This window comes from Amblyomma mixtum, chromosome 3, assembly GCF_055824585.1.
Source record: "Amblyomma mixtum isolate Tamu chromosome 3, ASM5582458v1, whole genome shotgun sequence".
NCBI lineage: Eukaryota > Metazoa > Arthropoda > Arachnida > Ixodida > Ixodidae > Amblyomma > Amblyomma mixtum.
Window position 1 is genome coordinate 51,013,050 of NC_143014.1, and position 16,479 is coordinate 51,029,528.

The following is a 16,479-nucleotide window of genomic DNA, read 5'->3' on the forward strand; positions in this document are numbered from 1 at the left end:
ATTGGTCATTCTCTCCCTCCATAGGTCCCTGAGGGTCTTTTAACCACTCCTGGCGCAGTGGTGCAGGGGTCAAGTAATGCACCCCTGCCCTTCTGTGGCAGGTGCTGCCATCGGTGGAACTTGGGTTGGGCTGCGATCCAGGCTGCTCTTCGCGAGCAGCCTCTCACGATTAATTGCGCTACCGCTTGACATGGTGGACAGGCTACTTACGTGTCCACCCTGTGGAGAGAAACCTGCCCTATATGTACAGTCTTTGTCAAAAGTAACCAGGCTGCATGGTTTGCTTCTCATTCGTATAACAGAGCCCGCACGGCTTCTCTAAAATCAAAAAGTTATTTGAAGGTAAGAACGGGGGTTCTTCTTACCATACAGAGATTGGGAGCTTGAGGGCTGGCATAATAGCTTTAATATACGACGAAGAAGAAAAACGTGCAGCCTGGTTACTTTTGACAAAGACTGTACCTGAGTAGGTAAGCAGCCTGCCGCAAAAGCGGCTTCAGGCAGACAGGCAGACAAACACACAACGGCTAAATGCGGGAAATGGCCACCGTAAATGCTAGCGCAATAAAAGTAAACAGAAAACATTTTCTTCTCCTCTTCTTCTCCACCTGTTTCCTTTGGGCTGTGGGAGATTTTCTTGGCTTCATTAGTTAGCCAAAGCTCGCCTTTGCCGGACGCTCGTCACCGAGCTTATACCTGGAGTTTATTCCACATTTTCATTCATCGAGGAAGAGAGAGGATAAAGAAAAGGGCGGGAGGCTAACCGGGCTGAGGTCGGGATCGCTGCCCTATGCATACGGGAAAGGGGATAAAAGAATAAAAAAGAAAGGAGAAAGGGAAGAAAGGGAACATAGACTGGTTACAGCGGTCATGTTAAAGGGCGCATACACACCCAGGCCATACTAAACACGGCCTCTTAGACCTATAGACCTAAATAGCTGCAGCAGATGTCGCGCATCTTTCTGGGCCGTTGATCGATGAAGCCAAAGCCCGAGGGCTTTCGGTGCAGAGACTGTTCAAGCGTCCAGCCGACTTATAGCGGTCCTCGGTGTCAGGCGTTAACGTCGAAGCGAGTACCAGCGCAGGAATGCGCAATGCTTTCATAGAACTCGCAGTCACTTCGCTCACCGGAATGTTAGCCAGCCAATCAAGTACGAAGGGACATTCGTAAAGGTGACTCCAGCCACAGGCGGTCCAGCAAAGTCTCATCGCTGTGAAAGTGGCCAGGTGGCCGGCATAGTTCTTAAGAGGGGTTCAGGTTGCGGAGTCGGCAAGACGACACGCCACACGCGGCTAAAGTCAGGCTACGCGCAAGGAGACAGACTTCTGGTCGCAAGTCAATGACAGTGGCATCTGGGCAGTCTTGACTCTTTATGAGCGCACCGAGTAGCAGCATCGTCAGCGAGGTCACTGTCAGGAATGCCGCAGTGAGACGCATTCAGTTTAAGATTGATCCTAGTATTTATCTCGTCTGACTTTGATTAGTTATTTTTTGCCCGCAGGTGAAGACCAGAACAAGGATGGCGACAACAAAGAGCCGAAGAGAGAAATGTTTGCGTTGGACAGTGCTTCCACAATGTCACCGATACCAGGTTGGAGGATTCGTCTTCTGCACCCGCCTACTCGCAAGAAGCTATTGCTTCTTTTTTCTTGTGAACCCGCGTCGAATTTGATTTTAAGCCATACTCAGGAAAAAAGAAAACCGTACTTTCTCAAATGGAGGGCGTAATCTTCCATTTATAGACCTTTTCAAAAACAGGTCGATGAGCGCCGCCATACTGGGAACTGGGCTGTGCTCGTTGTACAGGAAAGAGTTGAGGATTACACCCCTGACGTTCTCCCCCCAGCCCAAAAAAACCGGTTTTCCCTAGGGTCGTGCCCTGTATACACTGCCCTCCAGCGCTACTTATTGACTACTTCTACAAGAGCAGAAAGAAGATGCATGGGCATGGGCGCATTGATAGCTGAACGGTTTATTTCTTCTTAGCGACGGCTGACAAGCTGTAATTATGAAGAAAAGCAGAACAGACACGCACGTTCACTCACTCACTCACTCACTCACTCACTCACTCACTCACTCACTCACTCACTCACTCACTCACTCACTCACTCACTCACTCACTCACTCACTCACTCACTCACTCACTCACTCACTCACTCACTCACTCACTCACTCACTCACTCACTCACTCACTCACTCACTCACTCACTCACTCACTCACTCACTCACTCACTCACTCACTCACTCACTCACTCACTCACTCACTCACTCACTCACTCACTCACTCACTCACTCACTCACTCACTCACTCACTCACTCACTCACTCACTCACTCACTCACTCACTCACTCACTCACTCACTCACTCACTCACTCACTCACTCACTCACTCACTCACTCACTCACTCACTCACTCACTCACTCACTCACTCACTCACTCACTCACTCACTCACTCACTCACTCACTCACTCACTCACTCACTCACTCACTCACTCACTCACTCACTCACTCACTCACTCACTCACTCACTCACTCGATCGATCGACCAAAAACGCAAAGGTGGGAATACAGTAACGCATTTCACATTGTTTAGGCAAGGCAGGAAAGCACCTTTCAGTGCGTTATCCGTAGCACCACGTTTGTGTTTTTATGCGTGTCTGCTCTGCTCTTCTTTGTTTATCCCTTGTCAGCAGTTCCTTATCCTGCGCAAGAAGAGATAAACCTTCCAGTGTAGCTAAGCGCGTGTCTGCTCCTCCGCTACGATTTACAGACTCTTGCCGCTCCCGTGTTAAGAACGTGTCGAAGCAACTAGAACCCAACAGCATGTGTTCATCAGAATCATAACCAGCTGGTTTAATTTTGTTTTTGTTTCATGTGCGCGTTGTTGCGAGGACGTATTTGAACGGAAACTTTAAATAGGAATGTTGGAAGCTCCCAAAGTGGGTTGCATTTCTGAGTCGATGAGTGAAAGAGGAGCAAAAAGGAAAATCGCCCGTGCACTCGCACTTTTCTTTACATCACTGTAAAAGGCATTCCTCCTTTCTTGTTCTGAGTGATGAACGCTGAAACAGTGGCCATGTAACCGACGCCACACAATAAGTGCATGCTTTTATTTTTTTGCCATAGTCAGGAAGATATTAAAGGACACGAAAAGCGCTTCTATGTGAAGCCTCCGCGATCGACAGACCTAAAAATAAGCGCGAACCATTTTTGTTGTTTCCTCAGGGCCATCGACGAGCAAAGCAGTCCCTGACGAAAGTAATCTCCAGGAGTGGACGGCTGATTCTCAAGAATCGGAGAGCGGTAACAACAACCTACTGGAAGAGAGCCCTTAATTTTGTACCCTAGGTGATTGCAATATAGACATTACCTGGGGCGTGCCCAGGCAACGACGTGAGACGCTGTTTCTTGCTCGCGCGCGCGTCATTTTTCTTTTCCTTTCGTGATACATTGTGGTACTGCGTCGAAAGTAAGCACTGAGCTCCCATCTTCCTACGAAATGCTCATAGATTTTCAGCACTATAGCTCTAAATTACGACGTGCGTAGATTCTGAGGCAGGCAGAATGTTTGGCCACTTTGCTTCTGATGCAACATGCCTAGGAATCGAATACAATCCGAGCCATCCGCGTGTGGGTGACACCGGAGCGCGCACTTCGAGCAGGGTAGGCTGTTCGACCGAAACCGATCATTCTGAAGAGAAAAACAAGCGACTCACTTATCCTTTTCGCCGCCCCTAAAGCCTGCAACGCTTCTTGTTATTTCCTTTTTTTTTATTTATACAGATTATTTTGCCATCCGTCCCTTGGCGGCAACATATGAAATTCTTCTAGCTATATCCAAGGTTATGTTCAGAATGCAGCAGAACAAATGTATTCAACGCTATATAGTGCCGTAACGGATGGCGATTCGCGAGTTGAATCCTTGGTTGTCAGCGAATGCTTACGTCACATCTTACGTCACATGCTTATGTCACATGTTTACGTGACATTGGAACTTATTCCCCTCTAATTCATCCATGTACTCACCATGGCCTCTGCTGAAGAGCATATGCGCCCATAAAGCTGGAAATAGCCTGGTTGCGCCGACACGTTACTGGTTCGACCTTTACGTACCTTCGATCTGTCGACATTTCGTTCCAAGGAAAAGAAGTCGAAGTGCACACCAATATTAAAAAATTTCACAATCTACAGGGGGCGCCTCATTCGAGCCCAGTTGCAAAACCAAAGGCATGGACGGCTTCTGCGATCAGTCTACAAGCCGAATCGCGTTTGTTTTGAAATCGCACGATGACCTCTCGATTCCCGCCGTTTCACAGATAGTTACAGTATCAGCTGAGTGTTTTGTTCCAGCGATGACACGGAAGAAATCGTTTATTGGCGTTTTGAGACTTCCGGCGTGCAAAAGGGGCATTACACATTCGACGTACGATTTGAAGAAGATTCACCTTGAATTTATTCTCGCCGAGGATGAACGACGGTTAAGTATATGCTGCTGATCCTGCGGGGCTCTGCGCAGCAGCACTGACGTCATCCAGGGGCAACTATTGCTCCCGAGTCCGAAGGAATCCGAAAGCAATCCAAAAGTGGCTGGATTGGAAGGGCGGTGTAGCGGGATTTTTTTTTTTTTTTACAGTCTAATGGGCACGCTTTTGAAATACGCAAATAATGAAAACAAGGAAGCACTTTTTAAAACATATTTAGTTTTAGGCGACCAGAGGCCATCGAGAGTGTTAGACCGACGTGGAGTAACGAGCCTTGATTTCCGCCCATAAAGCGTCTTCTCGAGCAAGCAGCTGAGTGAGCATTTCTACCCAGCTAAATCGACTTCGCTAGCCGACTTAGCCTTCATGCGCGGTAGAGCACTTTATCCGAGTTCGTCGAGCCCAAAGGATCACCTTCACACTGACTCCGACTGGACTGCTGTCATCGGGAAAAGGTAGGTATTTCTTGCATAAATGTCGGTGTCAGACCAACAATCTTTGGACAATATTAGCAGGATCTAGCCCCTAATTATGTGACGCTCATATCTGAAAATCAGGCTCGCTTGTTTATTCCATGCACTGTACGTAAAACAAGGGAACTGAAGTGGTCACGTTGTCCACGGCGGCCACTTGCTTGCATAATTGCACGTGACGCTTGATTCAGCAACGCTACTTAGATACCCGTGAGCTTGTACTGATTTTGCCGCCACGAACCTTTTCCATGCCTTATTCCTCCCATTGACGGTCGAATTTGTTTTGTCGGGGCATAAAGGAGAACAAAACTACGTCGCCTGTAAGAAAAGCTGGAGTAAACGACAGTGGCTGATGACCTTGGCCTACTGCGTGAACGCAGATTCTTGCAGCCGTCTGTTTTTCTACGTACGTTTCTTGGGAATCAAAGTGGAAACGAACAGCGCTTACGACTGTGGTGCAAGAGGTAGGCAACATAAAGGCCTCCCAGAGGCATACCTGCGCTGCTGCTGCTATTATATCAGAGTGCTGGCAGGAAGTTGCACCGTAAACTACGTTTCGTCGCCGGTTCCTGCTCTAATCGCAGTCCGGTATTACTGTCGCCAGGTCAATCTGCGGAACATAAGTTCCGCGCATGGCTTGTATTGAAAGTTTGCGTTATCGTTACGAGAAAGAAGCCGAGTGGAGTTCGGTGGGAGACACGCAACGCCTCGCGCTCGCTGGTACGACCAGCGAGCGACCCCGCGTTGCTTGCTTCCTTCCTCCTGAAACCCGCTGGGAATGAAAACAACAACGCTGCAGGTCCGCCGGGCACGACTCTTGTGCGCAGTTTTGTGGCGCGTCCCAGGAGGGCGGCGTTTTGCTTCGGCGCAGAATGCCCCGGGGGAGTCACGCAGCACGTGGCGCGCGAAGTGGGCATGCCTGGGCCCGTCCGGTTTGCCGGGCGGAAAGGGTCGGCGCACTGGCCGCCAGCTTTCGCTCTCGGCCGCACTTGAGCCTGATTGTTATCGGCCGTCATGTAAACTTCGCATGTGACGCGCCGCGGAGCGTTACGTCATCTCGCTGATGATAGCTGTCGCGGGCACGTGAATCATAGGAAGAGGGGCGACCTTGGCGCGGCACCGCGCCAGCTCGTCACTACGGGAAACGCTGTCATCAGCCAGCTCGACGGGCAAAAACAGACCCCGACGCCCGGCAGCGATGTGTTGTCGGCGGGTCTGGATACTTTCACTGATGTTCGAAACCCGCATGCGACGTCGTTGCGGGTAATTAGTGCTGATATTCCTTCATTGTAGTCGTGACAGCGAGGATCCTCCGCGTATCGGCCTCCGTAATCATTTATCTTTAAAATCAAGAAGGAATGTGTGTGAGCAAATTGCGTCGCTGTTTGCGCACACTGCTATACTTAACTTAAAAACCCGGTACATGCAGAGAGTTTATTTCGGACTTCCTTTTTTCTTGGCAACATACTACGGCATACGATTAAAAACCACTGGAATCAGCAATTTTCACGCTTTTCATCTATTTTGTGCGATCCTTCCCGGTATAATGTGTACCAGCATTATTGGAATAACCTTAAATGACTCCTTTCAGCCACTGCCGATCTGCTCCTGTAAAAAACTGTAGTCGTAGGCTGTATCGAGGTGTTCCTTTCTTTTTTTCCTTTCGTTTTCTGCGCCCCTCAGAAATGTTCTGCTCATGCCACGTCTTCTGTGGCGCGTAACTCAGCTGCTTTTTCGTGTGCCACATCAACCGAGTGCCCAGACGAAAAAAAAAAGTGATACTTAAGTGACGAACACAAAATAACCCTAGTGTTGGTTTTTCTGCTTTGCAAGTAAAGTCATTGAACCGTTTTCTGCTTATGCACTTACACTACGCTTGTCAGTGGTCACACGTGATACTGCACGTGACCACTGCCATGCACCCCGCAACATATGAGGCGTTCAAAATGTGTCACATCTTCACGATGGATATAAAGAGAGATAGAGAGAAAGCCAACTGACTTCGATGATTCGGAGCACTCCACTGCGAGACCATGCAAATAAAAAAAAAAGAAAATTCGACAGAGACACTTAAGACTGCTTACGTGTGGGAATGCGAAAGCATTACTGCGCCTGGGCGCATTTACACCAACCCACACGCACACATGCGCGCGCGCGCGTATGACACCAGTTACAGCGCCATTTATTTTCATGAAAAACCAATTTTCGCATCAAAATTGTGATGAAACCGTACGTCGTACAGTGTTCCATGTGTTCCATGTGGTGTCATACGCGCGCGCGCGTATGACACCACACGGAACACTGTGTGACGTACGGTTGCATCACAATTCTGATGCGAAAATTGGTTTTTCATGAAAAGAAATGGCGCAGTAACTGTCTCACATCTCGGTTGACACCTCAGCCGCGCCTTAAAGGAAGAGGTAAAGAGTGTGGAAAGGTTAAAGGTGCATATGATGTCGGTTCGAATCCCTGTCGCAAGGAAGCCTCCAACTTGACTAGCACATGGAAGCTATATGCAACGAGAAATCGTGTGACAGCACTCGGAACGCTGTGCGACAAATGGCTGCGTCACACTTCTGGTACGAATGTGGTCGGGAAAACTAGTGCCATATGGAGGTCGGCCAGTGGTGAGCATATATAGACGAACGACATATATACAGGATTGTCTGAAGTGCCGGTGCTCGGTTTGTTGTGTGCGTCATGCGGCCACTTCATGACGTCACCTTATTTTTCCTGCCATCGCTGAGATTTTCTGTACCATCTGCAAGCACATACACCAACACACACTCCGCCGGATTTTCTCGTAATGGGACTAGTAATGCTTTCGCATTAATAAAGAAATGCTCTACTGCGTGGCTCTCCTCTCAGCAGAGGTCAACCAAGCTGAGCGGGACCGAGCTCATCGCGGCCATGAAACCGGTCCATAGAGCGCGGGAACCCGAGCGTGCGTGTTTCCGAATTATCCGTTTCCGCTTCTCGCGCACCTGCACACGCCCGGCAGAGAAGAGCGCGCATTGGAGAGCGGGGGCCCGGGAGGAGTCGCGCGAAGTCTCCAGTTACGCCTCCCGCCGCCGATCGCGGCCGGCGTTGACCCTGCGCCTCCCGAACTTTGGAGCGTGAGAAGAATCGGGCCGAACGGTCTCCTCAGACGGCTGCTCGTTGATGACGGTGTGCGCAGAGGGGGCCTTTCTTTGTATGCGCCCCTTGGACCTCTCCGGCTAGATTATAGCGCTCTACAACCGGACGCGAGCGATCCGCGTTTCGCCCGTCTGGAACAGAACGAAATCGCTGCGTGCCGCCTTTGGTCTCAATCGACTCGGCTTCTCAGGAAGCCAAACCACTCGGCTGTCGCTCTGCGCCCCCGCCTGAGAGGGCGCGTCTTGTCGCCGGCCAGCGCTGTGCAGAATGCCACCGGGTACGCTACTACTGCCTGCTCGACTGAATGCAGTGGCCGCCAGTGTCCACACCTGGTCTCCCGAGCCTGCTTTGATTCCCATCATGATACACATCAGTCCTGTCCTGTCGTCCGCAGACAATGGAAGCGTCACCCACGGGTGCGGATGCGTCCGTGTTACGCAGTGGCCTCCCCAAAATCCCGCGGGGAAGCTCCTGTCCCGCCCGCGAAGAGAGCGGCGTATCTGACCCTCTCCATCGGCGCGCACAGCTGCGTAAAGTCTCGGCGCTGAAAGCACGACCGCGGTTGTCCGCACATACGCGCGCAGAGTGGCACGGGTGTTTGCTTTATCTTTGAGCGGCGCGGAGAAGCGCAAAAGGATCTTGACGCCGGCGTATACATATTTTTCTTTTCCTCCTCCTAATTCCCCCGCTGCGCGCGGACACCGGAGCTTTATTTGTGGCCGATGGGCAGGTCCGATAAGGGGCGGCGGAAACGCGCCGGAGCCCCTCGAGTAGCGCCCCTCTTGCCGCAAAGCGCGCCCCCCCTCTCCCTCTCGCTCCAGGTATGCAGCGCACCTGCAAACAATTATTGGCGATTTATCTATAATGCTCGCCCCTTGACAGGCGCTTATGTGAAGTTAATATTTTTATGGGGGCAGCCTTGAACCCGCCGCCGTGCGACTGTGCGCGCAATCTGCGGAGAGGGAGCTGCTGCTGCTGCCGGATGGCCCGGCAGCGCGAGCCACGGCGGAATCAAAACCAAAACGGAGAAACTCGCTCGCTGGTAGCCAGATCCCGCGACTCTGCCGCGCACAGCCTTTCCTCTGCTTTCATTTACTTACGATTCCAGCGCGCCGCTCTGCTCTCGGAGGAGGAGCCCCGAGGAAAGGGCGAACGCATCGCTCTCGCTGTTTGGATTCTTCGCAGGCGGAATTTCACGCGAAGCCCTCTATTCACTTATTTCTGTCACGCGGTCGCGGCTGCGATTTCGCACTTTCGTTTCGTGTGCCCGTTTCGTGCGCGCCTGTGATCAGAGAAGCCACCACCAGGATTCTGTCTTGCTTTCATTTATTTATTTTTTTTTTTGTTCAGTGGTCCGAAGGAATCGGTGCCCGGCTTTTGAGCAATGGCTCGATGGCGGACGTGAGGATTCCTTGGCGGACACGGCTTACATAATGATAAGTTATTAATGCTGACCGATTTAGCGCCGAGAGAAGGGAGCACGCGGTGGGTCGCGGGAGATATATTCTGAGAGCGGCTGGACGTGCCGTGCTTAAGCTTGAGGAGAGCCCGCTCTCGCTCGTCGCGTGATGCTGGAGATGAGACCTGGGGCCGCTATAGCACGATTATTCTGTGTAAAAACTTACCTCGGTCAAGGGTTATTTTCCAGCTCTGGCTGGCTACGGAAAAAGACGACAAGCATCATTTGGAGCACAACACTACCCCTCGCCATTGTGGCACCAGGTGCCGTGATCGTTCGGTAGGGTGTAAACTACAGCATGAACTAAATTCAAGGTCACAGTTTTAAAAATACAATACTTATTAAGAAGAAACCTGAATTGACGTCGATGGTATTGCCCGTTTGTATACCTAACGCTGGATAGGTTTCGCCTTACTATTTTTACTATCTAACCGGCGGAATTCTGCTTCGTGTTTTGTGCGTGTTTAAAACTGATCAGCGCCGAACAACCCTTGCCGGGTTGCCTCGCATGTCTGGTCCGCTGAGCCAGCGTGCTATATTAAGGAGATAGCTTTAAGGCTTCCGTTCTACAGAAAATCAGACCACGTGACTTTCACAAGGTCACGTGACCTTGCGATGTCATGTCAACCTGCCAACCGGATAGTGATCAACCACCGTGACAGGTGTTAGTTAAATTAACCACTGATCGCAACAGATTGCTCGGGGAGAGTAGCCAGGGTCTCACAAGTCCGCCGATGGCTATGTTTGAAACAGTCATCTGCCGGGTCTTTGACGCATCCCTTAGCCTAACCTAACCTAACTTACCCCAGGCCGCTGAAGGGAACCATTAACGCTATGGCGTCATACCCTTACGGGGAGCTGAAGTGTGTCCCCAAGCTTTTTTTATTAATTTAAGGCAAATAAATGCTTATTAACAGGGTGTCAAACAACAAGCAGCCGTCACCGTTATCAAAATTATAAACTGTGAATTGCTTCGTTTATTGTCACTAAAAAACACATTGTCTATGAAGGACGCCGTAGGAGAGGGCTTCCGATTTATTATAGCACACATTATTATAGCACATTATAGCACACGGCCGCGTTTTGCGTTTCGCCTCCATCGAAAAGCAGCTGTCGCAGCCGGGTTCGAACCCGGATCCTCCGGTTAATTAGCCGAGCGTCCTAGACCCCGAGACACCACCACTGGTTGTCACCGTTATCTTTCGCTGACGATTTGTACTACAGTAGCTTCAGCAACAGTTCAAATAGCTCTATATGAACAAGCGATTCATGTTGCAAGGAAGTGTTTCATTCTGGCAGCTTTTTAGTATCACGAAATGAATTTACTCGCAGGGCATCGTATCTTTGCTCCTGTTATGTTGCGAGGAGTTGTATCACCTGATCAGGGAGTTGACTGCGTAGTCAGTCTGATGAACCGAACTCTTAGCAGGGTTTCAGAAGAAATCAAAGTGGTTTTGATAGGCCTTAAAAATCTGCTATTCTGATGTGTCAGATCGCCGTAATGAAAAGACCGAACGCGCAAATGTTGCAAGCCACGGTGAAGGCGTCGAATTATAGCTGTAAAATGTACACAAAAAGACAATTAAAATGCTTGCAGGGAATGACTGCCAACGCCATTCCTTGCATATCGTTCTATATAAGCATACTTCCCGTCTAAATGTAAATGTCAAGAGTGCCTGGCTATTTTTCTAAGTATCCGAACAGGCGCGGCCGAAATATACAGGGCACGCTGCTGGCGTTGTAAATGTTTTCTAACGTTGCTTGGCTAAAATGAAACGTTTATCTTGTTTGTGCACGACCGCTGTGTGTCCCGGGATATGATTTATCGCCACAGCGTCATGCGTATCATACCGGACATTCCTGTACGCATGGATGGCTTGCACTGACTTCATAGCGGCCGACATGTTGGGGGACCAAGACAACGGTGAAAGGCTGCGAGCTTATCTAATCCGCTTATCATCCCCTGCTCTGATGAGCACTGTGTAATCTATTGGGTGGTCCACCATCATGCCGCCCATGACGTCACGGGCAATCCATCCACTGTCGCAAAGGTTTGTTTTTTATGCGCTTTTTTATCGCCGCTCGCACTCGGCTTTATCACTTTCACTCGTGACAGGTTTGTTTATCAAGATCACTCGTGACAGGTTCTGCAATGTTCGAGGTTGTTGTCGATGTTCTGGGTGTCTTCTTTCGAAAGTTCGCTATCGTATTTAAAATGAGCGCGGCCGAGTTAGACCGACGGGTGTGCTCTGGTGCCTTTTACCGCTTTGTTTCGTTTTTTTTTCTGTTTTCGTCCCCTGTGGATGGTGTCACCGGGAATCCGCGGCCAAAGAGGACGCTTTAAGGTGTACCGAAACCAAGTCACTTCCTTTCTTCGCCAAGCAAAGCAAGAGTATATGGAAAAACTATTTAATCCAGACGTAATTAAAAGGAGTGACCTTGTATGGAAAACAATAAATGAAGTTTTGAACCGAGGTGGACATGCCAACGGCATACTTGAGGTCTTGGTAGATAACACACCAATGAGTGGGAAACTTTTGGCAGAAAAATTTAATGATTTCTTCGTGTCACTGGTAAATGGCAGCCACGGCCCCAATACTACGAAATGCCTTGACCCGCGGGTGTCTTCCACGGCATTCTTGATGCCAACGGACGCAAATGAAATTAAAACCTGCCTCTTGACTCTCCGCAATAGTAGGTCACGAGACGTAGACGACCTTAAACTCCAACCAATAAAATATGTAGCCGATGTAATTAGCCCAGTTTTAGAGCACATTTTTAATTGTTGCCTCGAACATGCAGTGTTTCCCCGACAATTGCAGATTGCCAAAGTAACTGTTATTCATAAGGGTGGAGACAAAAACGGTATGCCAAATTATCGCCCAATTTCTATCCTTCCCATTTTCTCGAAGTGTTTTGAAAAAATACTATACAAGCGAATGTCCAGTTTCTGCGAGAAATGTAAAATAATAACACCTAGCCAGCACGGCTTCAGAAAAAACTTTTCTACAGAAACTGCGCTTCTAACCCAGAAAGAACTAATTTTAGAGTCATTTGAACAAAAACTTCTCACTCTCGGCATTTTTATCGACTTTTCGAAAGCGTTTGATCGCATCAATCACAACAAAATGCTGGCGAAACTCGAGCATTATGGTTTTCGCGGAAAATTTCATCAAATAATCAGATCCTACCTTAGTTGCCGTGTCCAACAAGTAACGGTAAACAACGAGTCATCAAATTTTAAACATCTGTTTTCTGGCGTGCCGCAAGGCAGTATTCTAGGGCCGCTGCTTTTCCTCCTCTATGTTAACGACATAGTCTGCATCAGTAAACTGCCAATTTTTGTGATCTACGCCGATGACATCACTCTATTCTTCCCAGCGGCACATGTGCGTGATCTTGAACATCAAGCTGCAGATTGTTTGCACCAGCTTCACGAATGGTCTGAGTCGAATTCGCTGGTCATAAACACCGAAAAGAGCAAAGCTGTACTTTTTAGACCTCGCAATAAGGATCCTGCTGTCTCACAAATTTCTCTGAAAATGGGTTCATCATTCATTCAAATAGTTCCTACGGTCAAAAGTCTAGGAGTGCTTTTTAATGAAAATATATGTTGTGATAAACACGTTTCAAAGGTCAGGGACAAGTTGTCCAAGGTTGCTGGTATCGTGTCCCGACTGCGATACCTTTTACCAAAACATATTAAGCAGATACTGTACAATGCACTGTTTTCTTCTGTTGTTAATTATTGTATTTTGGTATGGGGCACAACATCATTTATTAATATTAAACGGGTACATATACTTCAGAAGAAAATTGTTCGGAATATTGTTAATGCTTCACGATTTGAACACACCGAACCGATTTTTGCATCTCTTAGCATTACCCCCCTCCCACAAGTTTTTGAAAGTATACTGTTAAGGCGGTATAAAACAAGTATTAGACAAAACAATCCATTTATGATGAACCTGTCGAACTTAAAATGTAAAGAACAGAAGTACACCACCCGTACTGGTTTCACATGGTTCGTGCCAAAAACTCGAACGAATTACGGTCGCCAAATGCTTTGCTATACTCTTCCGTACTCATTAAATAAGGCATCTAAATTGCTGTAACCCTAGGTACCGTCAGCACTTCGTGTCACGGAGATTTTTACTCATGATTTGTATTTTATTATTATTTTTTTTTCCTGTGTGCTCACTTGCCGTGGATTGTACAACATTCTGGTGCTGCTGTCAAGTTATTGTAGGGTGCGTCGACCTCTGTCAAGCCTTCTCTCTGGCTTTTTGTCGGCGCACCCAACATCCTCAAGATGTTGAATAAAATTGAATTGAATTGAAAAAAAAAAGAGAAGAAGACGAAACGGGGTGTCATAAAAGTGTCATAAAATACGTGCCTATACAATTCCGGTGACTCTTGGTCGCGCTCGTTTTAAAGATGGCGGCGAACTGTCGCGAGAAGGTGCCTAAAACACAAACAACAGTGTAGAACCTGTCACACGTGACTACGATTGTCCCGCAGTGCTCTGCTGGCCTCTCGCGTAGCATAAAGACCGCGAAAAAGCCGCGTGCCAACTACGATAAACAAAGCACATAAAAACAAACAATCTTTCCGGCAGTATACGCAGAAAAATCTTCATGTATGCGTTTGAAGCTTGATCGGCGCCGCGTAACGGAGGATTTTTGCCAGCCAAAAAGGACGTGCACACAGGGAAGAAAGAACAACACAGGACAAGGGCTGTTGTTCTCCCTCGTGTGTAGGTCTTTTTGGCTGGCAAAAATCCTCTTCAGCATGCCATACCAACAGGCCCACCATTTAGCCTTTCTTCGCACAACAGAGCCCTAAGACCTTCTCCCGCGATGTCAAAGTTCAGAGCGGGCTCCGGAAGCGTTGGAAGAGTAGTGTGTACGAGTACGACGGTGTTCGGGACGCTTCGCCTGCCTAGGCGAAACTTTTTATTGAGCGATTGAACTGAAAGATGTCGGCTTTGAAATAGAAGTTTGCAATGAGAGCTTTCTGAGGAACGCATCGCTGTTTGATGTAGTGCCCAGCAGCGGCAATGCACCTCCCCTACCCGGTGCAGTTAGTCTTTGCAAGCCGTGGCATAGAAGGATAAGGGCGGCTGTTGACGATAGCGGTGGTGCACCGGTGTAACCTCTTCGTCGGATGCGAAGAGGTTACACCGTTCCTTCACCGTTCCTGTCACACGTTCCTTCACCCTGGGCGAACAGCCAGAGGTGCGATAGTGCGAGGTACAGGACCGTAATGTGGTCGAGGCAGGGGAGCCGACCTCGTTCATGTACAATAGGGTGCAGTCTAGTTGACAGCTGAAGGGACTGCATCGCCACCGCTGGGGTACGTGCCTAAAAGTGGTGTGATCCTGCGAAAAAGGACATCCGGAACACATTAATGCGATATCCTTCAATTACATAATTAAATGAAAATGCTACAGCCAAGCAGTAACAATTATCGAACGTCCTTCCTATATGGCACGTCTCTGAATATGTCCCTGTCACTCTATAGTTGAGAATGAGCCTCTATTACGTGTCGCACACCCGAGCTGAATTGAGGTATCCAGTGAAGTGCGTTCGCCCTTAGGTTCGCTACCCCCGGGCATGTTGAATGAGTATGCTGCGTAGTGTTAAGACACGGCGACGTACTCGTTCGCACATGCCATCCCTAGCCCAGAACGTCGGAGAGCGACTGTGGCGTCGCGCTAAAAAATGAGTTTATGTATGATTTGGGCTCCGGTGGGCCACTCCCGCAACAGTTGGGGTTCGGTATGGTACGCAACACTAAGTCGTGCTTTGCCCTCGCTGAAGAGAGCGCACCGGAAAACTAGCTGTACAGGCGACCGATTGCATTGTTTTTATTGCATTTACAAAGCTATCCTGCTGCCTGCGGCGACGAAATGTTGCGGGTGAACTTAGCAGGCAAGTAAAGGGCACGGCGTACATTTCAGAGCTCCTTTGTGCAAATCACTCAAGAGGATAATACGTGTAAGCCCCGCCGCGGTGGCTGAGTGGTTACGGCGCTCGACTGCTGGCCCGAAAGACGCGGGTTCGATCCCGGCCGTGGCGGCCGAATTTCGATGGAGGCGAAATTCTAGAGGCCCGTGTACTGTGCGATGTCAGTGCACGTTAAAGAACCCCAGGTGGTCGAAATTTCCGGAGACCTTCACTACGGCGTCCCTCATAGCCTAAGTTGCTTTGGGACGTTAAACCCCAATAAACCAAACCAATACGTGTAAGACTCTTGATCAAATACCTTAGCATCACGAGAGAAAAAAAGAGAAACAGAAGACGGATGCCTTTCATTATTTGCGAACTGAATGAGTTTGTAGAAACCGAAATACATTAGCAGCGTTCAGTTGCCGGTTAACATAACGGCCAACGCTTAGACGACCATGCAGCCCAGCCTTCCCTCCTCTCCTGGGCTGCCTGTTAGCGTCGGCTCAAGCAGAGGACCAGCAGGCCTTGTTGCTCTAGCCATGTATATTTTAAACGCTTAATCTATGTTTTTAATAAAGTTTATACTCTAACTCTCAAGCCAGCAGTTTATTCTTTGAAAAGCCCCGCCAGGTTCGGTTACTACAGGCGAGTCAGACGCCGCTGGGCAAAATTAAGTTGACTGCCCTTTCCCCTATAGGGCATGCGGCGCTGTCGACGCACAAAGCACCGGATTTACGCGCCGAGCAACGCTCCGTGTCTGGCGGATGGCGGTGCGGTGCCTCGAGATCACTCACGGCGAGAACACACGCGGCGCTTTGATCGTTGATCGCGTTAGGGCGAGACGGCCGTAACTATTCCTGCGGAAGACCAGCTGCCGGACAGTGCCGGGGGCAGAAGGGCTACGCATTCACGCGCTGCTATGGGCAGCCTGCCTGCACTGAGCAACCTAAGGCACACACTCCTGGCCTTCTACGGG

General features: G+C 49.2%; 1 protein-coding gene across 3 annotated transcripts in view; it reads left to right on the forward strand.

The window, feature by feature from the left end:
- Positions 1-3,393, forward strand: part of BBS9 (Bardet-Biedl syndrome 9) — a 42,715-nt gene extending 39,322 nt beyond the window's left edge. For all 3 annotated transcript variants that reach the window (XM_089579138.1, XM_089579140.1, XM_089579139.1), the window contains 2 exons: positions 1,503-1,592; positions 3,227-3,393. In XM_089579138.1, the coding sequence (XP_089435264.1) occupies positions 1,503-1,592; positions 3,227-3,336 (200 nt within the window). In that variant the 3' untranslated portion in view covers positions 3,337-3,393. The remainder of the gene's footprint in view (positions 1-1,502; positions 1,593-3,226) is intronic.
- Positions 3,394-16,479: the final 13,086 nt, after the last annotated feature.